The following is a 12,311-nucleotide window of genomic DNA, read 5'->3' as shown; positions in this document are numbered from 1 at the left end:
CTCCACACCCTCTCCAGCATTTGTTACTTGTGAACTTGTTAATGATGGCCATTCTGACTGATGTGATGGTACCACATTATAGTTCTCATTTGCATTTCTCTGATAATTAGTGATGTTGAGCATTTTTTCATGTGCCTGTTGGCCATCCATATGTATTTGTCTGTTCAGGTCTTCTGCGCATTTTTCAGTTGGGTTGTATGTTTTTTTGCTGTTAAGTTGTATGAGTTGTTTGCATATTTTGGAAGTTAAATCCTTGTCAGTTGCTTGGTTGCAACTCTTTCTCCCATTCCATAGGTTGTCTTCTTTAGGGCTGCACCCATGGCATATGAAGGTTCCCAGGCTAGGGGTTGAATTGGACCTGAAGCCTGCATCCTACGCCACAGCCACAGCAACGCAGTATCTGAGCCACATCAGCGACCTACACCACAGCCCATGGCAACACCAGATCCTCAGCCTGCTGAGCAAGGCCACGGATCGCACCCACATCCTCATGGATGCTAGTCTGGTTCGTTAACCTCCGAGCCACAACAGGAACTCCCATAAGATGTCTTTTTGTTTTTCTTATGGTTTCCTTTGCTGTGCAAAAGCTTTTAAGGTTGAATAGGTCCCATCGTTTTTATTTCTATTACTTTGGGAGACTGACCTATGAAAACATTTGTAAGGTTGATGTCAGAGAATGTTTTGCCTATGTTCTCCTTCCAGGAGTTTGATGGTCTTGTCTTTTGTTCAAGTCTTTAAGCCGGTTTTAGTTTATTTTTGTGCATGGTGTGAGGGTGTGTTCTAGTTTCATTGATTTGCGTGCTGCTGTCCAGTTTTCCTAGCACCACTTGCTGAAGAGACTGTCTTTTCCCACGTTATATTTTTGCCTCCTTTGTCGAAGATTAATTGACCGTAGGTGCTTGGGTTTATTTCTGGGCTCTCTATTCTGTTCTGTTGATCTCTCTGTCTGTTTTGGTACCAGTACCACACTGTCTTGATGACTGTGGCTTTGTAATAGTGCCTGAAGTCTATGAGAGAGTTAGGCCTCCTGCTCAGTTTTTGTTCCTCAGGATTGCTGTGGGAATTCTGGGGCTTTTGTGATTCCCTATAAATTTTTGGATTGTTTGTTCTAGTTCTTTGAAAACTCATGGGTAATTTGATAGAAGATTGCAATGAATCTGTAGATTGCTTTGGGTAGTATGGCCATTTTAACGAAATAAATTTTTCCAGCCCAGGAGCATGGAATATCTTTCCATTTCTTTGAGTCCTCTCTAATTTCCTTGATTAATGTTTTATAGTTCTTAACATAATAAGTCTCTCACCTCCTTGGTCAGATTTATTCCAGGTATTTAATTTTGGGGAGTGCGATTTTTAAAGGTATTGTATTTTTATATTCCTTTTCTAATATTTCATTGTTAGTATGCAGAAATGCAGCCGATTTCTGAATGTTTATCTTGTATCCTCTGCTTTGCTGAATTCATTGATCAGTTCAAGTAGTTTTTGTGTGGAGTCCTTAGAGTTTTTTATATATAGTATCATGTCATTTGAATACAGTGACAGTTTTATCTCTTCTCTTCGTATTTGGATGCCTTTTATTTCTTTTGTTTGTCTGATTGCTGTGGCTAGGACTTCCGTACTATGTTGAATAGCAGCGATGAGAGTGGGCATCCTTGTCCTGTTCCAGATTTTAGTGGGGAAGCTTTCAGCTTTTCTCTTTTGCATACTATATTGGCTGTGGGTTTGTGATAAATGGCTTTTATTATGTTAAATTATGTTCTCCTTATACCCACTTTGGTAAGAGTTTTTATCATGAATCGATGTTGGATTTTGGCAAATGCTTGTTCTGCATCTGTTGAGATGAACCTGTGGTTTTTGACTTCTGTTCGTGTGGTGTATGATGTTGACTGATTTGCGTATGTTGAACTGTCCTTGTGAACCTGGGATGAATCCCACTTGGTCGTGATGTATGATCTTTTTTACATGTTGTTGGATTTGGTTGGCTAAAATTTTGTTGAGGATTTTTGTGTCTATATTCATCAAAGATGTTGGCCTATAATTTTCTTTTTGGTGGTATCTTTGGTTTGGATATTAGGGTGATGGTGGGTTCATAAAATGTCTTTGGGAGTGTTCCTGCTTCAACCTTTTGGAAAAGTGTAAGAAGGATGGGTATACCTGTGAAGCCATCTGCTCCTGGACTTCTGTTTGTAAGGAGTGTTTTTATTACGTATTCAGTTTCATTTCTAGTGATTAGTCTGTTCAATTGATCTGTTTCTTTTTGATTCAGTTTTGGTGGGCTGTATGACTCTAGAAAATTGTCCATTTCTTTTGGGTTGGTAAATTTGTTGGCATATTATTGTTCATAGTGTTCTCTTAGGGTTTTTTTTTTTTTTTTTAATTTCTGCAGTATCCATTGAGATTTCTCCTTTTTCATTTCTTATTTGGTTTGTTTGAGTTCTTTTTCTCTTCTGCTTTGTGAGTCTGGCCAGAGGTTTGTCAATTTGTTTAGCCTTTCAAAGAACCAGCTCTTGGTTTTAGTGATTTTTTTTTCTATTGTTTTTTGTATCTCTGTTTTATTGATTCCTTCTCTGACCCCTATGATTTCCTTCTTGGTGCCGACTTTAGGTTTTGTTTGTTCTTTTTCTAATTTTTGTTAGGTGGTAGATTAAGTTGTTGATCTGAGATTTTTCTTCTTAGGAAGGCCTGCATCTCTGTGAACTTCCCTCTGAGAACTGCTTTTGCACAGTTCTTTGGTAGTGTTTTCATTATCCTGTGTCTTGAGGTACTTTTTAATTTCCCTTTTGGTTTCCTCATTGACCCATTGGTTTTTTAGTAGCATGTTGTTCAGTCTCCATGTAGTCAGTTTTTTCTCATTTCTTTTCCTGTGGTTGATTTCTAGTTTCATGCCATTGTGGTCAGAGAAGATACTAGAAATAATTTCTATACTCTTAAAGTTGGCGAGGTTAGTTTTGTGCCCCAGGATGTGGTCCATCCTTGAGAATGTTCCATGTGCACTTGAAAAGAATGTATATTCTGATTTTTTTTGGATGTAATGTCCTGAAAATGTCAATAAGTTTTAACTTTTCTATTGTGTCATTTAGGGTCTCTGTTGCCTTATTGATTTTCTAACTAGACAATCTGTCCATTGATGTGAGTGGGGTGTTATAAAGTCTCCCACTATGATTGTATTCCCATCAGTTTCTCCTTTTAAGTCTGTATTTGCTGAATGTATTTGGGTGCTTCTATATTGGGGCGCTTCTATATTGGGGCATATATATTGATGATTGTAATATCCTCTTCTTGAATGGATCTTTTTATCATTAAATAGTGTCCTTCTTTTTCTTTATGGCCTTCGTTTTAAAGTCTTTTTGGCTTGCTGTGAATATTGCAACTCCTGCTTTCCTGTCTTTTCCATTCGCATGAAATATGGTTTTTCATCCCTTCACTTTCAGTTTTTGTATGTCCTTTGCCCTAAGGTGAGTCTTTTGTAGGCAGCGTATTATAGGTTCTTGTTTTTTTATCCAGTCTGCCACTCTGTGTCTTTTTATTGGAGCGTGCAGTCCATTGACATTTAAGGTAATTACTGATGAATATATATTTATTGGCATTTTAAATCCTGTTTTCCAATTGGTTCTATGTTTCTCCTTTGTTCTTTTCTTTTTTTGGTTGAATGATTTCCTTTTATGTTATGCTTGTGTCCTCTTCTTTTTAGTTTTCATGAATGTATTGTTTGGTTTGGATTTATGGTTGCCCTATTTTTCAAATATATTAATCCCTTCTTATATCTGCATCCCTCAGCCTGATAGTCATATATAGGCTCAAACCCATTCTAAAAAAGCCTAGACTTTCTTCCTTTTCTTCTCAACACTTCAGGATTTTGATGGTCTTTTTTAGCATCTTCATCTTTATCCTTTCGCTGTTCTCTGTGTTTATTGTTGCTTTTTACAATAGTTTTTTTTTTTTTTCCTTTTAGATCTGGGTACTGGCTTATTGAAGTGATTTCCTCCATCCTATTTCTTCTACTTCTTTTTTATTTAGAGGAGCCCTTTCAGTATTTCTTTTAGAATGGGTTTAGTACTGCTGTACTCTTTTAGTTCTTATTTATTCGAGAAATTATTTATTTCTCCTTCTATTTTAAATGATATTCTTGCTGGGTAGAGTATTCTAGGCAGCACATTTTTCCCTTGCAGAACTTTGACTATATCTTGCCACTCTCTTCTGGCCTATACTGTTTCTGTGAAGAAAGCAGCTGATAGCCTTATGGGGGTTCCCTTATAATTCTTTGTTTTTCTCTTGCTGCCTTTAGAATCCTGTCTTATCTTTTCCTTTTGCCATTTTTATTATAATATGTCTTGGTGTGGGCCTGTTTGGGTTCAACTTGTTTGGGGCCCTGTGTGCTTCCTGTATCTTGATTGCTGTTTCCTTTACATTTGGAAAGTTTTCAGCTGTAATTTCTTCAAATATATTTTCAGTCCCCCTTTGTTTTTCTTCTCCTTTTGGAATCCCTATTATGTCTAGATTGGCCCACTTTATATTATCCCGTAGGTCTCTTACATTGCGTTCATGTTTTTTCATTAGGTTTTCTGTCTGCTGTCCTGATTGGGTGATTTCCATTTTTCTATCTTCCAAGTCACTAATTCGTTCCTCTGCAAATGAGTTTTCTAATTTTTCTTGGCTCCTCCTTACCTCCTTATATTTTCTATTTCTAGTTCCTTTTTAAATTAACTTGCATTACTCTTTGTATCCACTCCTAATTCCTTCATATTTGCTCATAATTCCTTCAGTATTTTCACTGTCTCCTTTTGAACGTGGTGTCTGCAGAGGCCTGTTTTACTATTTGCTCCTTCAGGTGAATTTTCCTGTTCTTTTAACTGGGAGTGGTTCTTGAGCTTCTTCATTTTGCTTATATTTTTCTTAGTCCGTGAGTTTACGGAAAACAAATTCTGCAGTCTTGCAAGAGCACCCTTGTGTATTTTGCCAGAGCTTACTGTTTATTTTTAGGGTGCTGCATTGTGCTTCCAGGGAGAGGGAGGCAATGGGCAGGGCTAGTAGCCAGTGCCTGGTTGCTGAGCCCTTGACAGTGACAAGGACCTGTAGGAAGGTGGCACAGGCTGCTCCTAGTTGCAGGGCACTGGCAAGTGGCCATGACCCTCAGGCAGATGTAGGCAGTACCTGGAGTGTTGGCAGTGGTGGCAGCAGGTGTATGCATTCCTAGGGGAGTGAGAGCAACAACGGGCGCTTGGTTGCACTGCCCTCCTCTGTGCACATCTCTGAGGGGACTGGGACCATAGGTCGTGCCTGTTCACAGACCCCCTAGTGGTGGCGGACCACGCCCGCCTCTGGAGCCTGAGATGGCTGAGTTTGCCGCTGCTACTTGTAGACCACCCAGGAGGCGCCCTTTGTGCTTAGCTCGCACAGGAGGTGCTGCCACCTGTGGCCCATGCAAGGGGTGCCTCGCTACCCATAGCCCCGTCCTCCAAGAGTCTGGGCATGCGCCAAGAGATTCCTCTGGTGGTCCCCTCCTCCTCCTCTTGCCATCCCCAACAATGGCACCTTGCTTCTCCTGGGGGCCCAGACCTCCTCCCCGCTTCCTTCAGCTGTGGCGCTTCTGCTCCCCAGCCCTTGGCACACGGCTCCCTAGCCCCTCAGGCTGTCTCCACACAGCCAACCCTGGTCCTCTCCTGGGAACTGACCTCCGGAGCCTGAGTCTCAGCACCCAGCGCCTGCCTGAGCATCTTAGGCTGTGGTGTCTGGCGCAGTGGTACCGATGGTCAGTGTGGCTCTCTCTGCTTTGCCCTCCTCGGTCCAGCTGCTGTGCTTTCCTCTGAGGCTTTGAGGTCCCTGGTCTTGGCCGATCTCCCCTCAGGCAGCTTCCCAGGCTGTGGGCTCCTTTCACCTTTCTCTGCTCCCTCTCAGTGCTGGTCCCATCCTGATTCCTTTTCTCTCTCTCTCTTTTCTTTTGTTCTGCCCAGTTAAGGGAGGGCTTCTTGCCCTTTTGGAGGTTTAAAGTCTCCTGCCAGCCTTCGGTAGATGGTCTGTGTGAGTCATTCTACGTGTAGAGGGGTTTTGGGGATGTGTTTGTGGGAGAAGGTGAACCCACATCTTCCTCCTCTGCCATCTTGATCCGCCTCTAAACCTGCTTTTTGTGTCATTGACTTTTTCTGTTGTTTCCATTGTTATTGATTTCTCTTCATTTATATTTCCTTCCTTCTGCTTGCTTTGGGTGTATATTCTTTTTTTCCCCTTGAAGTAGGAAATGAGATTACTGATTGAACTCTTTTTTCTGGTGTAAACTTAGCGCTGCAAATGTCCCTCTCAGCATTGCTTCAGCTGTGCCTCATATATTTTGACATGTTGTACTTTCATTTTTATTCATTACTATGTCTTTTTCTGATTTCTCCATCAGACTTCTTTGACCCACAAATTATTTGGAAATGGTTCTTTAGCTTCCACATGTTTGGGTATTGTCCTGATATCTTTCTGTTATCGATTCATAGTTTAATTCCATTATGGTCAGAGAATATGCTCTATGATTTTCATCCTTTAAATTTGTTGAGGTTTATTTTATGGCCCAGAACATGTCCTTTTTGGCGGCTTTTCAGTGAGAACTTGAAACAGACTTACTCTCCTGTTGTTGGGTGAAGTGTTGTATCTATGTACATATCAATGAGACCCTGCTCACTAATTTGACTGTTCACTTCTTCTACGTCCTTGCTGATTTTGTAGAGAATTCCACCCACTGCTGAGATAAGGTTGGGAAGTATTACTGTGGCTTGGCTACGTTGATTTTCTCAGTTTTTGTTTCGTATAGTCAAGCCTCTGTTGTTTGGTGCACACACATTTTGAATTGTTCCGTGTTTCCGGTGGTTCAGTCCTTTAATCATCATGTAATGACCCTCTTGCTCTCTAGCTATTTTCTTTGCTCTGAAGTCTACTTACCAGAGGATTTAGCCGAGCTCCCTTTTTCTTTTTTCTTTTTTTTTTTTTTAAGTAATGTTTGCACAATGTATCTTTTTTGAGCCTTTTACAAATTCAGCCTACCCATGTCTTTGTATTTGAAGAAAGTTTCTTACAGACAGTGTATTGTTGGGCCTTTTGTTAATCTACTCTGCCAGTGTTTTGCATCCGTCTCAGCCTAGTGATGCTGGCACCTGGGAATGCCGGGGGGCACTCCCATGGGCCAGCGGTGTGGCTGGACCAGCCCTTGTGGTTCTTACTGTGAATGCAAGATGCACCTCAGTAGCAAGCATCAGAGAACTCTGAAGAGATGAGGCTTTATTGTCACAGGTCCTGACACAGTATGATGCCTCAGGCCACACGCTGAGGTCCCGGGAGGAGAGATGGGGGAGGGGGGGAGAGCGCAGATCAGCTCTGGGCTTCTGCCTTTATTGGGGTTGAGATGAGGTGCCTAGGGCTTCATAGGCTCACTCTGCATTGGTGAATTGAAAACGTAAGCGCGGGAATCACCAAGCACACCAAAGAAAACGGGGACAGGGGCACTCAAGCGCTGTCATGTCGGTCACCCAGGGTTTTCTGAAAGGGCAACTTAAGGGATGGTGGCCTGGTTCTTTATCTAGTTACATAGCTGGTAATATGTTTACTCAAGATGGATGTCTTTGAAATGGATACCTCAGCAATTAAGAGCTTAATACAGGCACTTACACTCAAAAATAAAGGGCGTTCTCGTTATGGCGCAGCGGAAACGAATCCGACTAGTATCCATGAGGTTGCAGGTTCCGTACCTGGCCTCTCTCAGTGGGTCAGGGATCAGGCATTGCTGTGAGCTGTAGTGTAGGTCCCAGGTGCAGCTTGGATCCCATGTGGCTGTGGCTGTGGTGTAGGCCAGCAGCTGTAGCTCTGATTTGATCCCTAGCCTGGGAATTTCCATACGCTGTGGGTGTGGCCCTAAAAAGCAAAAAATAAAATAAATATAAATATATAAATAAATAAAAAGGAATTGTCGGGTATTTACACTACAGCCAATCTCTGTTAATTGGTGTATTTAGACTATATATATTAAAGGTAATTATTGATATGTAGGGCTTTAAGTCTGCCATTGTCTTTTCTGTATGTTTCTCCTTTTCTCTTTTTTTTTACTTTCCTGTGGGATTTTTGGATTTTTTTATTACATTTCGATTCATGTATGATATCTGAGTATATCGCTTTATACAGTTTGTGTAAGTGTTGCTCTGGGTGTTACATTATACTTAACCATCTCCAGTCCAACAACGCCAGTGTCTTATCAGTTCGCGTGAAGTGTAGACACTTTATTCCATTTAGGTCCCTTTATCTTCCCCAATTTTTAAATATAATTGTATTTGCTCCACGTGGGGCTGCTCCGTCTGGTGAGACCAAGTTCCTCTGTGTATTTTTATCTGTTAGCTTTCCTGAGCTCCTCATTGGGAATTCATCATTACTTTTAGCAGTTGTCCTGAAATGACATTTTCACCCCTTTCTTTCTTGGATCTATACCTTTTATTTATTTTTCTTATTACCAAACAAAAAGTTGAGTCTGATTTTTGTTTTTCAGCATCAGCACTTTTTTTTTTTTATCTTTTCACTTGGCCTGTATGAAACAAGAGATTTGCTTGCATTTTGCTCCATGGCTTCCGGATGTTGTGATACCAGCTGGCTGTTTTAAGCCTAACTGAGAACCCATGTGTTCATTTTGTTGAACGTGGTCTCTCTTTCAGCCCCTCTGACTTGAGCTCGTCGCCTCACTCCATCGCTCCAGCCATGCTGAGCTTTTGCCTTTTCCTTTGCACATCAGGCCTGCTTCTCTCTCGGGCCTTTGTGTGTGTTGTTCCCTCTGCCCGAATCACCTTGCTTTCTCACCCCAAGGGTCTCTACGCACGTGTCACATTGTCACATTGTCGCAAGCCCTCCCCTGACCACCCTGCTGAAGGTGCGACCCGCCCCCTCAGCAGATGCGCCGTTCTCTTCCTTCCTGGGTTTTCTTTACATTTGCCACCATCTCACTCCTCTCTTATCCTCGTGCTGCTCTGTGGTCTGTTTCTCTTTATTAGAATATGAGTTCCATGAAGGCAGGCGTTCATCTCTGTTTTGCTTGCCGTTTTATTCCTGGTGCCCAGAACAGAGCCTGGTACCTAGAGATCCTCAATGAGTTCTTATTTAAATAACTGTTCTTCATCCGTTTAGCATTTTTCTTCTTCAGGTTGGATCAGACCAACGGATTTTTTAAAAATAATTCTTTGTACCTTTTGCCGTTGTTTGTTTGCTTTTTTTCTTGTTTATATTAGGTAATATACTTTTAATATGGTTTACAGTTCAAACAGTATAAAAAGGTTTGTGCGGAATGGTATTCCCCTCACTTCCGTGGTTGGGTCCCCCTTTCCTCTCCTCAGAAGCAACAACTTTGTCACTTTCTTGATGTTCCGTATGGAGACAGTCCCAGAAGGCTTTCTAAAAAGTTGACAAAAGATGTTCTGTTGTTGGTCCAGCACAGTTCCCGTGTCCCCTTCTATCTCCTGCCCAGTCCGTCTCGGTAGGCAGTGGCAGCCAGCTCTGAGTGAAGGGACTGTCGGGCCAGCTGCCGAGGGAGTGATACGATGAAGCGGCATTTGGCCCCTGCTCTTGAAGTTCAGGATCTCAGTGGGGTGGGAATGCATCCGCACTTGAAAAGTCGCATGCTGTTGAAAAATGTCAAGATGCTACGTATGTCCTGAACATGAGTAATTGGTTGTTGAGTGAAGTCTAAGTAACAAATACCATGAAAATGAGTTCGTCAAAGCAGAAAGTGGCTCCAGGTAGCAGGGAAGAATCCACTGGCTTTGGAGACTCCGAGATGAGTGAAGAAGGAAAGGAGTAGGTAGGCCTCAGTGTGGGCACCGGGGAGATGGAGGAATCCTTACGAGTCTCTCCTCTGCGAGTCCCTAGCCCGTAGAGGAGAGACTGTGTATACTTTTGACAAAGTTGGTGAGAGGGCTTGCCATGCAGAAGTGTCAAATGCAGGGGGGATTTGGAGATCGTAGGCATTTGGGGAGATGGAGAAAATGTTGGGAGGGAGCTCATGACCAAGATGGAGCCAGAGGAGTTCCCTGGTGGCCTGGCAGTTAAGGATCCTGCCTTGTCACTGATGTGGCTCAGGTTCCATCCCTGGCCCAGGAACTTCCACAGGCTGTGGGTGGGACCCCCCAAAAAAGATGGAGCTTGAAAGAAAAGTCATGTTAAGCGCAAAAGGATAGCACAGAGGAAGACTCTAGTACAGTGATGGCCAAACTATAGCCCTCAGGCTGGCCACCTGCTTTTGTAAATAAAGTTTTATTGGAACATAACCAGTTCCTTTCTGTATTACCTATCGACTGCTTTCATGCTGCAGTGGCAGAGGGGAGCAGTTGAGACAGAACACCTGGTCTTCAAAGCCTAAAATACTGACTCTGTGGGCCTTTATACAAAGTTTGCTGCTCCCGAGATAGGCTGTGGATGGGACGGTATTACTGATAACTGTTGAAGAAGTGAAAACGATGTATTATTAGAGCTGGAAGGGGACGTCGGTAAGAGAAGGTTGGGGGTAACAGAGGAGGTGCGCCCTGGAGGAATTTAACAGGGAGGCCGTGAGTGATAGGAAGAGGGCCTCTCTAGGCTGGGACGTAGTTCATTTAGGCGCACATGTGGCTTGTCCTTAATGATACTTTTCTCATCTTTCCCTCGGTAGCCAAGAAGGATCAGGAAGGTGGAGAAGAAAAGAAATCTGTGCAAAAGAAAAAAGTGAAAGAGTTAAAGGTGCTGGATTCAAAGACGGCCCAGAATCTCTGTGAGTAACTCTGTGATCCCAGCAATTTGAAATGCCAAGGTGTCTTCTAAGAGCTTAACTCTGATGGATCCAGGGTCCCTTGATAAAAAATTTTCATTTGTTGGGTTTTTGCTGTTTGCCAGAGTGCCAGTAGCTATTGCATCGTGAATTTCTGGGAGTCCCTATCGTGGCTCACTGGGTTAAGAACCCAACATACTGTCCATGAGGAAGGAATGCAGATTTGATCCCCGGCCTTGCTTAGTGGGCAGCTGCAGCTCCACTTCAGTCCCTACCCCAGGAACTTCATATGCCGCAGGTGCAGCCGTAAAAAGAGAAAAAGGAAAATGAATTTCTGATACCTTGTCTGACCACTTCAGTAGCACCACAAGATTTTGTGAGCATTGGGAGTTCTGTGGTGGCTCAGTGGGTTAAGCATCTGGCATTGTCACTGCTGGGCACTTCTATATGCCATGGATGCAGAAAAAAAAATGTATTATCTAATCTTAGAGCAAGGAAATAAAGGCTAATAAGACCTTTAGAATTTGCCTAGTCATATAGTGGGTAAGAGACAGGCCTGGGAGTTGAACTGCGGCTTTTCGTATTTCAGAGCCCTTACTGTTCCTTTGCCTCCATGGGAAATCTGACAAGTGTTCCAGCTACTGCACATTTTATCCTTTCTTACTTTCTTTTCAGTATTTCCTTTAAATGCAGGCGCTGGCGTGACTTGAGTTAAATGTAAAGTAACTTTGTGGTTTAGAATAAAGAATGTAAATCCTGTGCTTCTCAGAGTCAAATCAGTAACGTCACAGAGTCTGTTCGGAACTTGCTGCCTGTATTCATACCTGCGCTTGGATTGGTGGCATCTTTCGGCTCAGAAACTCCTTTGCAGTGTTGATCTAGGTAGTGTGTAATGATCAGGATGACGCTTCCTTTTTCTCTTTATTCCAGCTGTTGCTCTCCCTACTTTGAGCTGAATCATAAAGATTTAAACACTTGGTCAGGAAATGTTTGGGGGTCTGCCAGGTTTCAGACTCGATTAGGCATATATAGGCATGTGTTCCAGAGATGAAAGGGTAGATATTCCATAAAACCCACTCACTATCCAGCAGCATGGCCATTGTCCCCATTTTGCCAAAGGAGAAAACTAAGGTTCAGATGTGGTCACTTGGAATTCCTGCTGTGGCACAGCAGGTTCAGGATCTGGAGTCTTTGCTGTGGTGTGGGTTTGATCCCCAGCTCGGTGCAGTGGTTTAAGGATCTGGTGTTGCCACAGCTGTGGCATAGGTTGCAGCTGTAGCTCAGATTTGATCCCTGGCCCAGGGGATCAAAAATAAAAATAAAAACAGATGTTGTGAACTTGGCCAAGGTCACACAAGTCATAAGTACACATACCCGCGGGTTAAGTCAGTGATATAATGAGAACAGTAAGTCTTCGTGTTATTCTGGACTATACAGTCTTAGATCACCCACAACAAACAGTACTCAGCAGGTGTCTGTCTGTGAGCCCTGTCATGGAAACCGCGGTGACGCGATAGAGTGACTGGAACTTAGCGAGCGAGAGCGGAGAGGAAGGCGATGTCTT

The 12,311-nt window shown here is 42.8% G+C and overlaps 1 protein-coding gene across 3 annotated transcripts in view; it reads left to right on the top strand.

Moving 5' to 3' along the window:
- The window catches only part of DIAPH1 (diaphanous related formin 1), a 107,761-nt gene that overhangs the window by 80,038 nt on the left and 15,412 nt on the right, over positions 1 to 12,311 (top strand). For all 3 annotated transcript variants that reach the window (XM_047778894.1, XM_047778893.1, XM_047778892.1), the window contains one exon: positions 10,652 to 10,750. In XM_047778894.1, coding sequence (XP_047634850.1) covers positions 10,652 to 10,750 — 99 coding nt within the window. The remainder of the gene's footprint in view (positions 1 to 10,651; positions 10,751 to 12,311) is intronic.

The sequence above is a fragment of the Phacochoerus africanus genome, chromosome 4, assembly GCF_016906955.1.
Source record: "Phacochoerus africanus isolate WHEZ1 chromosome 4, ROS_Pafr_v1, whole genome shotgun sequence".
NCBI classification, from domain to species: Eukaryota; Metazoa; Chordata; class Mammalia; order Artiodactyla; family Suidae; genus Phacochoerus; species Phacochoerus africanus.
This window is presented reverse-complemented; position numbering and strand designations above follow the sequence as displayed.